At 36.3% G+C, this 13568-nt stretch overlaps 1 protein-coding gene across 5 annotated transcripts in view; it reads left to right on the top strand.

Annotated features, from left to right (window-relative positions):
• Positions 1-13568, top strand: part of LOC139117658 (fibroblast growth factor receptor 2-like) — a 63755-nt gene that overhangs the window by 30569 nt on the left and 19618 nt on the right. For 3 of the 5 annotated variants that reach the window (XM_070680916.1, XM_070680902.1, XM_070680932.1), the window contains exons 2-6: positions 3305-3419; positions 5967-6241; positions 7607-7736; positions 8814-8974; positions 12727-12810. In XM_070680916.1, the coding sequence (XP_070537017.1) occupies positions 3338-3419; positions 5967-6241; positions 7607-7736; positions 8814-8974; positions 12727-12810 (732 nt within the window). In that variant the 5' untranslated portion in view covers positions 3305-3337. The remainder of the gene's footprint in view (positions 1-3304; positions 3420-5966; positions 6242-7606; positions 7737-8813; positions 8975-12726; positions 12811-13568) is intronic. The other 2 variants (XM_070680923.1, XM_070680910.1) reach the window with 1 other exon arrangement.

The following is a 13568-nucleotide window of genomic DNA, read 5'->3' as shown; positions in this document are numbered from 1 at the left end:
TGATAGCTAGGTAGAAAGGTTACCTAACTAATTAACTAACTAACCAACCGACTAACTAACCAACAAACCAACCAAACAATCAATTTAACTAGCTGACACGTATGTACGGCTAGATTATTGGATTTTGTGCTGTAAAGATCATGTTTCACAGTAAACATGGCGCACTTCTCTTTTATCTTGATAGCTTTCAATTATCTTCCGTCTGTAAAGTTAGATTATAATTACCCACGACAAATATGTACGTGTTGAAGTTGTATAAGCATTTTTTGCAATGTTTGCCGTTATTTTACATGCATGATTGTAACTTTTTCCGAGGCATTTGATGTTATATTTTGCCAGTAACTAAAGATAGAGAAACACATACCTACATTTACATTGAACACAACAAATTTGTCGACTTAAAAATAAAACACACGATTCAAACAAACGACTTTACTACAAATTCCCTGCCATCACTCATTCATATCCATTTAGATGGAATTGTTCGTGTCATTGCATGCTCGCACATATTTTCCACGATACCAAAACTCAAAGCTGCGTTCGCCATTATCAATGAATGTAGGTTGGTTTAAGAAGTTGTCAAATGATACTTAACAAACAAGAAATCGAATTTTTACACGTTCCACCTTGATAATACGTTGATTAGATTGGGAATCCGAGTGTTTACAAATTCTCTAGATAATAAATGAAATATCAGTTTTATGAAACCCATGGGAACCAATTTATCAGTCCAAGGACAATAATACATTGTATGACATTGAATAGCTGGACAAAGAAAGTATATAATGGAACTGAAACAATACGAAATAATATATAAAGGCTGTACAATATGTGCGATGAAACAAGAACACTGCCATAGGAAATTGCCATGCCGAAGTGCCTGAGTTTGCATTTTGAAACATTTTTGATAGGACATATATTAGTAAAAGAAAAAAAATGAAGAAACAGGGGCGGGCTTTATAAGAGTGTCACAAATCAACATGATTTAAGCTGTGTGAGGAGTAGGCAAAAACTCAAATACATGTTCCGCTCGCGGTTGTACCTCGAATAATCACGTGACCAGCAACTTTTGTGCACTTAGTGACCACATAAGCCCATCTAAACATTTACGGGGAAACAACTTGGTCCCGCGTGTATCAGTCGGCGTCCACGCATTTTTGTCCTCGAAAGAAAGACCAATTTATATTCAACAATTCTCTGACAGAATTTGTGAAGTTTGACAAAGCGCAAGGATGATGGGGTCGTTCTGCTCGGCTGTGTAAGAGTGTCACTCTGTTATTAACCACAATGTTGGTGATTAGCACGCATCATCGGTTAAATCAACATGTATGGTGCTATTTAACTACTAAGCATTACAATAATTATAATTAAGAGCGTACAATTGTAATGCTATACACGTGTACAATTAAATACCAATAACGATGACGACCATGTGTTTGCTGGGAAATTTTCAGTGATGAAAATAACTCCAATTTTGCGAGGAATATTTAGGTTTCAATAAATTAACCCAAGTATTAAAACTTAGCCTTCTCTTAGCAGCATAAACATCCTGTACTTGTTCTGATGTTTGCCCTTGACACTGACATTCAATATCATTTGTCTACTCGCATAAGAACGCTGTTAACAAACTTGTGAAGATTTCGCATATATGACATCATTGTAGTTCGAATAACACATTGATCAAATATTAAATTGGTTAGAACCTTTATTGGCTGATTTCATATACCCCCATTGCCGTAATGTATGGGTTTCTGGCGTCCAATCACTTTGGTATAAAATATTATATATATGCTGAACGCGGAATTCCAATGCGAGCTACGCTCTTGGCTAATTTGACGTTTGACATGCCGATTAATCCGATGTAGACAAACTTAAGGACGTTGTAACGCATTCTAGGTGTTGACTTTTCAGACTCTGTTCACATAAATGCAATCTGCAAATTTTGTCTAAATGATTGTGTTATCTCTCTGAAGAGGTGGAATAAAGTTGAATAGTTACGGACGTTCGTGCACAGAGTAGTAGACTCTGCTAATCGATACGTCACTCACAAAATACGGCTGAATATGGACGTAGCTCCCCGATACGTCTTTCACTGAGCCCGAGCCTATTTTGTGTATAATCCTATAGTACTACATTGATGTCCATGCGTCGCTTCCTAGGTGGATGTAAACAGACAAAGCAAAACAAAGATCATCGAGATTTTTGATGCCAGAGGTCAAAGTTTACAGAATTAATGATCGAACAAGTAAGCCGTCGATAGTTCTCATCGTAGCTCGAAGTCCGACAACGAATTAAAATTCAATACCAGAGATCTTTCGAAAACAAGTCGTCAAGTTTGTCTTATATTCACATGTGTGACGTTAAATGGATACCTATTATTGATATCTGAAGGTCAAAGTAAAAGCACTCGTCCAACGGCTCCATCACCTCTCAGGCTGTCAGTAATAAATTGACGAAGAACTGAGCAACGATAAATCAATTTGAGGTATAATTTCCCCAGCGATCGATCATATCAGTTTATTATCCGCATTGGATTTTATGCTACAAACTGCACATTGGCAACCGATCATTCTTTTCCTCAATGCTTGAAATACAATCGAGGAACATGAAACTCATACAAATGCCAAAGTGTAGAAGAACTTGTCGTTTTGATTGATGGGTTGAAACTTTGTACAGAGAGATGGGTAAATAAGGCACGGGTTTGCAAACGGCGCGTATCAGGGAGTAAGAGAGTAGTAGTTTGAAACCTGAATTCATAACTTTCCTTACTCGGCCTCTGCTAGGAAACAAAAAGAGAAATGCTCAGCTTGTCTTTCAGGTAAAAGTATGGAAAGTTTTCACATGACGTAATATATTTTGAATCAAACATGGCACAATCAAAAAAATGACAACATACTTGACCTTGCTACTCAGAATACCATATTTGCAATAAAAGTGCCAATTTGTCAGAACTTCCGTTAATATTTGAATATGTTCAGTCTCGTTGACTGATGTACTGATCGTAGTGATTCTAGTTACAACTGTTTTAATATACCCACTGATACAGTTTTCAAAAATGAATTCAATATAAGGCATAATCTTCCAATGAATGGAGATGAACATACAAATGGGTGAGATACTACAAGCTTTACAGAGAATTAATGTTGATATATTGATTTTATTTCTGCTTATGTCAAATAAATGTAATAAAGGGTTTCTTCCCTCCGAAATATTCTTTAATCGGAGCTTCTCCTCATTTAAATATAATTTGACAATATTTTTAATGTTATTCAATCCTTATCAACTTCATCCATATTTGTTTCAGTTCGATCACCGTGGAAGGAAAACTTTTGAGAAAATGAAGAAGTCTCTCATGTTGATCGTGATCTCATCTCTACATTTGGTGACATTTTCTTTGCGTCCTGCGGCAGGAAAAATAGGTGAAAAACTTATCCATCTCCGTCTATATGAAACTATGCTACACTAATAGCCTTTTCGGGGAGGGGGGGGGGGTAAGCATGTGTAGTGAAATAGTAAAACAGTGCCTGAAATAAATCAGTGCGCTTTACATAATCTTAATATCTGCGTAAACAGTTTGGATTGTGTCTGTATGTCTGTGTATGTCTCTGTGTCTATCTGTCTATCTGTCTGTCTGTCTGTCTTTCCTTATGTCTCTGTCTGTATGTCTGTCAGTCTGCCCGTCTGTGTCTCTGTCTTTTTATCTTTCTCTCTCTTTGTTACTCTCTCAGCTGTCTTGTTAAAAGAGGCAATGATGTTTTTCCTAGGTAGCTGCTCTTCTAACAAGCCTAATGTAAACTTTTCAACTGGACCCATCCCTCATATGCGTCGGGACAGTCAATCATTTTTCTTTAATAAATACACCTTTTTAAGTTGAAGATAGATAGATAGATATTAGAAAGGTATGTAAATATAAAATCCCACGTGGTGTTAACACGGGATTGAGGTAATCTAGGGAAATTCATTTTCCACTGAGAGTTGCGTCGAGATCTGACACACTACAGACGCAGAAGACAAGAGTATTGTCAATCATCATGTGTTTATTGTATGCAAGGGTACACTATTCAAGTGCCCAGACGAAAACGATATCGGTTCTTCGCCTAAAATGTCAAGGTATCCAGGACGTACCCGGATTCTCCACCATGCGTTAGCAGTTGAGGTATATAGTGAAGTAAACATGTTCGCTGCTTAGAGATACACTGTGGTCTAACAGGACTGAAACTCACGATTAATTTAAGGGCGTAAAACGTATAAACTTCACGATTTTTGCACCTACATTTAGTGTTGAAAAATGCAGCATAATACTGCCAATTTTCTCATCATAGGCTTGGTCGTCATATTAGAATAGAGACGTCAAGATTTACTTAAACGTGATTAAAGTTAATCTGAACAAATTTCAGATCTGTTAGGAACCGTTCTAGTTTCATTTAATTCGACTGAATCGAGATTTATTACTGTACGGTTAGGAGAGTTAAGCCAGGGGAATGAAGCCAAAAGATATGATGAATTATGAAAATTTGTATAAATTGCCACGGAACTTCACTTTAAAAGGCGTAATCAAAGTTCTGTTTATGACTGTCTGTTGAAACGAGATATAGAAGCAAAACAACAAAAAACAGCAGGAATTGCCCATTAAATGTAAAATACCAACCGTAACATCTACACTTCGAATGTTAGAAGTTTACTACAAGGTATTTGAAAGTCATGAGTAAACCCTGGCTGTTTCGCGAGACTTATACAGACTATCGATAGGAAAACTGTAAACAAAACTATGAAAATATATTAATTGATTATATTGTTCTTTGGATACATATAGAATATATATAAATGTCAGGGTAATTAATTTAGTCACGCTTGATCAATAAGTTCCAAACGAGAACTACTTTAAGAAAAAATATACAACTTTTTTGATGACAGATAATTATCTATGTATCATGATAGTATGTGATGAATAATTTCATTTTGCAGTGATTCCTTCCGGACATTGCATACATTGAACTCAAGAAACAATTAAATATTTGAAAATTGTTATGATGCTTTCTATTTATCATACTATTGTCAAGGTAGTCATAGTTAATATACTGCAACACCGAGGGAGATATTAGCGCCTGCGTAGTTGAATTAATTTGTTGTACAGATTCCCGCTACGATGAGTCGATTCTTCAGTGACGTCATTAGACTTCGATGTGATATGTTTCTAAATTCCCAAAAGGTTTAGCAAGTGGTTATTTTTCACGAACAAACTTTATTATCGCACTTTTTATCGGACCTGAGTTTTCTTCCACGTCCATGTAAATTAATGCTTGGGGGCGCCCTTATTCCCAGAGAGAGGGGGAACACTACAAGCCATGCCAATATCGCATGTCAGTCATTTGAGACACTAGGGATGTTTGCAGAAAATGGGATTTATATGAAGTCATGTTTACCGTAGTTCATAGTGAATGTAGGGCGTTAGTACCTTACAAAATCAACGGCTTTCACTCTATTTTCAGGAGTAGTTGTTTATTTTAGCGTATCAGAAAACACTTAGGTTTTATCTTGAAAAAATTACCCATTATCTATATTACGGTGATGTAAAATATTAGCATAAATGCTAATGTCGTGAAAGAGAAATCACAATATCCAAGTAATTTACATTTCAAGTTTAATTTTATACTGCACTTTGACAGAATAGACTGAAAATGTAGTAGTAGAAAAATGGAGGCTATTTGGGACATTTTGGAGATGAAAATCTTATACTAGTAATTTTTGGATAATTCTCTGGAATGTCAACACTGATCCAACAGTCAGATTTTAAAGCCGCAACATTTTAGAGTGAAATAGGTAGGATGTTTTATGAAACAAGTTTATAAATACAATCAAAAATACCAAACGATATCTTTCGCAATTCAAGAATGGATTACGGACCTCTACCATTAATTATACGTCATTTGGAATGTTTATTTGTATTGCCTCATCACATGTTTCAGAATTTGACGGCATTGACCACTGTCTAGATGTCAGCTCAGAGGAAGACTTTAAACGCATCCGTAATCAAACAAGAGGTACGGACTTTCATTACCTGTATTTCAAAAACACAGACATGATGCCCGGTGGCAATCATACTGAATGGGCGCTGCTAGATTCGACAGCCTCTTTGGAGTGTCACTCACAGGGTCACGTGACACCGACCGTCAGGTGGATAAAAACAACAGTGGAAGAAGGAACTTTTATAGAGGAAGTCGACATGCCCGCCGCCGTCTCTGTGAGTGATGGATAAGTTATTGAATTTGCAAGCATTTTAAAGTTATCACTACTGTCGCTGTATATATACTTGCTGGAGATTCGGAGAGTAAAGGGACAAAGTCGGCCATTTTCATAAATGTTGTTGGATATGAGATACTACTTACACTTTTTGACATGTTGAAAGATACTGAATGAAACCGTCTCGAAAATGAATTATTGGTCATGACCATTTATTCATGTTCGCGATGGTTTCATTTAATTTGTCTAAAATCGGGGTCGAATATATGCATGGTAACCCATTCAGTCAGTATCTTTCAACATGTCAAACAATATATTTAGTATCTACATATATTGTTTGACATGTTGACGACTAATATAAATAAGCCTATACTCACCCTGTCAATGCTGTAGAGTTACAAAGTCAACGGTCTTCGATGGTACATTATAGTTCGACTTTAAACTATAATATTTCCTGATTTTGTATATTTAATTCATTAAAAATGACCCACTTTGTCCCTTTAAACAAAGAACGATTATGCTTAGTGAAAACTGATACTATCTAGGGTCTATGTCTAAACTATGGTTCAGTGGTCAGTTAATAGCCTCGTGCACACCTTTCATTCACTCTGATGTCACAACTTGTGTTAAATGGAAATTCAATTCTTTTTGACTGTAGTATCTGTTGTCACGCATTACAGAGTACACGCTGAACCATATAGCGAAACCGTTCTAATTTAAAAGTGATGATCTTATTTTATCACGTTGCGCCTGACAGCATTATCCTAATGATTGACCAGATCTCGTGACGTTGTAAATTTTATAATTGATAGGGGGTCACCTTGGAAACAATTGCTCTGTTTATCTCGTGTGTGTCGTCCACTACAAATTGGAATTTGGGGTTATCAAACAACAATGAAATAGACGACTTATGTCCATGAGCCTATACACACTCTGTCAATGCTGTAGAGTTAATAAATTCAACGGTCTTCGATGAGACATTATAGTTCGATTTGAAACTATATTTCCTGATATGTAAATTATAGAAGTCTAAGGAAAACAAGACGTTGCACGTTCAATAAGCATAGAGAACGGTTGTAGACTCTGGGCTCTAAACAAGGCTTCGTTCTGTAATGTTATATGATCGTTTACAGTCTAAGCTTAGTAACTCTTCTGAATCCAGTATCATTCTCTTTATGGATTAGTCCTGAGCCATTTTCTGCAGTTGTAAACGGTGAAACAAAGACATTATGACGTTTCTCAAAAGTTTACCTGTTCAATTACTTGAGTTGTTCTGTATATAATAAAAGTCAAATAAACTAAATGGGCTCAAAATTCCCTTGACATTTGACCTCTAAGTGACCGTATTTAAGTTCCTACTTTGCAGCTAACCACTGGAGGTGATACGCTGGAGCTAGCAAACGTGGTAGCCAGTGATGAAGGATTCTACACATGCGTGGTTGACAGTGGGCCGTGCAGCATTAACTTCACATACCACTTGAGAGTACAAAAGAAAGGTTAGTCTTTACATTCGTTTAGCAATAGGACATATATTCAGACACCTGACATATTCAATCTCTTGGCTTTTTAGCAAGAGTACTGATACGCGATATCGACAGATTTACTGAACCTTGAAAAATTTGATTTCCTTGTCACCTGTTTATGTTAAGTCATTTTGGGAAGTTTAACGAGCTTAGGTTGGTATTGCGTAAATTAAAGTAACGTTTTCTGCCTAGCATTGACAAAAGAATAGACTTCAGGTTTCATTTTTATATTGGAAGCTTTGAGACAATTTGCCATTCTTGTTACAAATGCATGCCATAGAGCTTTGCCCATGATTATGTAAGAAAATCATTTCAATGTGTCTCCAGCAAATCATGAGCAAAAGTTCAAACTTGTAGTTTGGTGTGTTCTGTTTTACTAAGTTGAGTGCACGTACTTGTAGCTTGCAACCTTCGTGTGTACATGCAATGCTGTTTGTAAAATATTACCTTGGAATACCAGGTAACGACAATAGAGCAAATAGATAATTTAGAGGAATTTGACCTACTTTTGCAGAAAGGTTTGGCTGCGACTATTTGCTCATTTCCGTGGTGGGCCGATCGAGCTGTGTAGACTCGCCTGTACTCTCCCAAACCAATAGGCTTTTTATCCAGTATCTTTAAAGTTTTCTTCTCAGCATTCCAAGCTAATCCCAAATACAGTAATTTGTAAATTTTACTTTATACAGTTAATTTTTCATCACAATGGGGCTGTAACCTCAACCCGGCAACTGTTAAGCGACAATCACCTACCAATATGCCGGCCAGTGTAGAACAGTCGCCCCGAAAAACACGATTTCTGTTGATTTCTATCAGAAAATTGGTCAAATCGTTTCCTTATACCTACAGTTTAATATAATCGTGCTCTGAACTTTACAGAAATGGGTATTTTATGCGTTATTAGTTTTTTAAATTACGCAGTCACCGTCGAAGTTCTGCACACCAAACTTAACTTAGATACAAGCCTTGCTATTTTTTACTAATCTCATATGTGTGACAAAGATTTAGCTTTCGCAGATGTACAACTAACATAATTTATGTTTCATGAATCAGCAGAGCTCAGACCGATACTTGATAAAAGTTATCCGGAAAACCAAACAGCAGTTTTAGGATCGAACATTACTTTTGAGTGCCGCTTGCTGACGAATGAATCATCCCAAAAACTGTATTGGATAAAACTTGCAGATGCAGAATTCAGCTTGGAGCAACCGGAGGTAAGATTGACAACTCCTGAGAGGAGTAGACGTAATGGAGGATTCTTCTCATGTACCATTAACCTAGGGGTCGAGTTATGGTCCAGGACTACGTTCAAGCAAAGCCAAATCAGTTAGAGCCCCCTGGGTCCAAGGTTCTTTTCGTTCACAGGGTAATTTTTTCTACAAGCCTAATACTCCCATAGCCGTAAAAATCACTTTTGAAGTTGACAAGAATCATCGTAACTTCATATTACAGAAATAAAATTATAAAATATTCTTAACATAACTACCAATTACGAGGTTTAATATATTATCATAAATTGCCATTGCAAGAATTTCAAATGAAAAATTTCTCTTCGTAATGGCTATCTCTTTTGACCATCTGTTGTTGAGAATAATCATTCTTTGTCCAAACGATTGTTATTCGCCGAATGAAAAGGGTAACAACTGAACCGTTAACGCCACATCTATCTAAACACAAAATTGAATTCTGAGTATAAGGGACACTCGTTGGTAAACGCTACGCGATGACAATTTTCGAAATCTGTCAATCCGCGTGCGTCCATATAGTAGGTAAAAGTGTATTAAATTTGAAATAAAACAATAATGCTATGAGCAAGATAAGAACTAATATAGTTTCCATAGTTATAAGAATAAAAATGTAAATCCGAAATCACGTGAATTAAGTAAAACTGAATTTTTTTCTGATAAACACTGATTTTCTTTTTTACCTTGACGACAAAATAAAAGTGCAGTTTTAGCGGCTGAAGACTTACCGAGTGAATTTAACACCGATACATAAAGTAACAAAGAAAGATACAATTGGAAGAACCAGTCCCTGTAACTTTTGATGATAATTTCACTATTTTTGTTTTGTATATAAATTGCAATCTCTTGTTCTTCTCCTCAAAACAAAATGCACTAATTATTAAGCGTGTCCACATGTCGTGTATAATGCAGTTATCGTTTGCATTTAGATTGTTACTCAGGCCATGAATCCCTGCTGAATATTAAATAAAAAAAAATTGTAGACCGAGATTATAAACCCAACTCTGTGTATGTTCACTCTTTTGGTAGTTGAACAAGAAAATGTAGTAGAAATTATGACAAACATTCTAGCGAAAAAAGCATCAACAGCTATAACTGCTTGCGCTTCACAAAGTATGGTATATAGATAGCAAATCCAGTGCTCTACAAATACAGGTTATTTACAACACTTCGAACATATCGTGATAACTCTCACTCAAGAGCAAAATAAAAAAAATAAACAGCACACATGTCTATTTTGCAGACGATAATTGAGTAACTTTACTCTTGCGCGTAAGACAACTAACGTTCAGTAAAATCAATTCCGATTAACGGGATTGCTAGCAGTCATTGCATTCGACGATCGATGTAGTCTTCATAGATGGCAGCTCAGAGGCTTCTGATTGTCATCTTGTATCGAAAACTGTCAAGTGTTCGGCCCTCGGTATAACTATTAATGTAACGTATGAGTGAGCAGAAAATTCCGTTCTAACTATATCGCGTTTATCAGACGGAAACAGTACAAACTGAAGGGGATTGCCCTCAGATGTTAGCAAACACTCACGATTTTACAATATTCTTAATTAAGTATTAAAGTAGAAGATTGACGGAATTATGCAAAGGCTTACTTTACGTCTTCTGTTATGGAAAATGTATGAAAATAATTCAGCAGCGAAATAAATGTTTTCACGTTTTGAAACACAGCAAGATATCTCGCGAGAGTTCATATTCGGTCGAGCAATTGCGCAAACACAAGCGACTGAAAAGGGTCAAGATTTATCAAGTGCTGATAACCCTTATGGACACATTTTGGAAGAGTAATATCGTTATTACTTTTGAAGTAAAGCCTTGAATTCTGAGTGGAAACATTGCAATAATGATTTACGCGATTAAGGAAATATTGTAGTACACAGACGGAAATATAATGAATAACATTGCGTTGATTTTCTGCCCAGTGAAAGCATAGACCCTCGAGTTTTTCTCGAGGGTCTATCGTGAAAGGTACATTTGAAAGCTTTGTGTATCGACAAATCTAAACAAAAATAAACAACAAAGGAACATAGATTATCAAACGATAAAAGCAAATTAATTTTCGACGGGAAATCGGGTGTTACGTGCCAACGAGCAAATAAACTAGTGACGATTTGAAATGTGACCAAGATTTTCCGAATAACTGTCAGAGAAAATACTGTTTGGGCGATATATGCCAACAAAAGCTACTCGTCGATTGCTGTTATACAACAGCCACTGTGAACTGTATATTTGTTGCCCTTACTGAAGGTTTGTGAGATTTTTTGTGTTTTTTTTTGTTTCATCATCACTCGATGGAAACTATGATGAACAATAAAATGTTACGTGTGTAAAATTACATCGATCTATCATCGGGGTTTGACGTCAAGCGTGAAGATTCTTTGTGAATTGATCTGCGATTGCGTAGTCGAATGACGTCTCAAAAAGCGTCATACTTTGCTCTTGGTTATTTATTAGTAAAGGTGGAAAAAAACCCAATAATGACAGATTGTGAGTTAATGAAACGCTCGGATATCGAGGTTTCAAGCAACTAAACATATCGAAGCATCTTTATTAATGTAGACACAGAGAAACATAGACAGAGTGGTAACACCTGCATGCCTTTTGTTCCATGGTCGTCATTTTTATATTAAAATGAGCTTCAAAGGTGTTAAACTATTTGGAGGCTTTGTTTGCATTGTGGTTGATAATTACACGAGATTATGCGAAAAATACGACGAGATGGCATCGTACTGCCAGTCGCGTAGCAACCATAGTTACTTTGTGAGCTCTCAGGCCAGAAACACTGCTTCACGCCAATCAAAACATAACACGCCAGCAGTTTAATAAACATGTCCTTCCTTGACGCACGTGTAAAAGACGGTATGACTGACCGTAAACCATTGAGTAAAACCAGACAGTATCGATAAAAGACTTTCAAATTTGGTTCAAACACACTCATTATATATTCATAAAAATATGAGAGGAATTTTTAAAACAGTGAAACTCACTTTTCTGAAGCTCAAAACACTTACGTTTTCCCCAACACGTCATTTCTGCTCAGCACCACACGACAACAACAACACAAACTTTGCCGAACATACTTTCGCTTAACGATTGGCGAAAATCCGAAAATTACCGAAGGATTCATGGTCGGCACTCTTCGGAAAAGAGAGGCGAGAGCAACCTGAGGCGAGGCGAACATGAATGGGTTACGTAACCGCTTCACGCCTTAAACAATACCCGTTTCCACTCTATCTATGTTTCTCTATGAATGTAGAAATGTGACGTTGACTCTGAAATGTAGTATGAACCTTGGGGTTCAACAAAAACAATTCCATCGAAAACATCACTTCTTTGAAAAATAGAAATGGTCACATTTTATAATCAGATACCATCAACAAGCGCAGGCCGTTCTTTTGTCGATTTTTGTCAATAAGTTTTGACATTAAATCGATTTGAACCAATTTAGGATAATTGGATGGATGATGGTAAGGTAGTTACGGTTTATAATTACTGTTGTTTTTCAACATTCAGCTATAGGGCCATTGGGTTCCCAGCACGTTTGAGAAATTTGAAAAAATATTGAGATCCAATTATCCAAAATTAGCTCCACTCGTGTTCTTTGGCATCTACTAACTTTGTAATCGAAATGTTAGGATTTCTGTGTGACTTAAAGTGACTTCAGAGATTGAAACATACACAAATACAATTTCATAATATTTCATTGTCAGGAATTGTTTCCTTGGAAACGGGATAATCACCTAGAAAATAGTCATCTTGGTTACCGTGAAAAGGGCGTCACCTACATTAATGAGGTTAGTATAAATGTAATGAATTTTTAAACTGGATACGTGCTTCTGTAGATTGATTGAAAATTTGCATGTTGCCTTTTAATTTGAACGTGTCCTTAGTGATTTAAGTAACACCATTTCAATATAATAAAATGGGGTGTTACGAATGTGTTCATTCATGATGTGAAAAATGGATTATTTACATGTGTGAAACACAAAAATGAAAGAAGCTGGTAGGAATACAGTGCATTTTGTTTCAGAGTATACAATCATTCAACGTTATAAATGTTGACGTGTGTATCCATTGCAATATAGTAACCAACTATATTAATGTTCTACTTACCTGCATTATTGCGAATATTGATTTGGTGGCTCGAAAAAATTGTTAAGTAAATATGTGGTCTTGTTCAAGCTCAAGGAATGTCAGATCATATAGGGCAGTGAACGTCAAACATAACCTGTACATGACCCTCTCTATAGCCAATTTGCTAGAATTCGACCTTAAAGGAAGGCATGAAGTAGGGTTTGCCTGTAGCTCTGGTTTCGCCAGTAATAAGCGGGACATATTAATCTGATAATTGCCAGTACGGTAAACGTCATTTTACATTTAGGCTACTGATTTATTATCCACTGTCAAAATTTTAAACTCGAAAGAAGAGTTTGTTATCTTATCACATGGGGAAGGAATGTTTAATGCGTTGATTGTGACGTGGCATACTCTGAAACACACAGCCAAGAACGTTCAGGAGTCGCTTTAATAGCTAGAATCGACATTTTTCAGT

This window comes from Ptychodera flava, chromosome 2 (genome assembly GCF_041260155.1).
Source record: "Ptychodera flava strain L36383 chromosome 2, AS_Pfla_20210202, whole genome shotgun sequence".
NCBI lineage: Eukaryota > Metazoa > Hemichordata > Enteropneusta > Ptychoderidae > Ptychodera > Ptychodera flava.
This window is presented reverse-complemented; position numbering and strand designations above follow the sequence as displayed.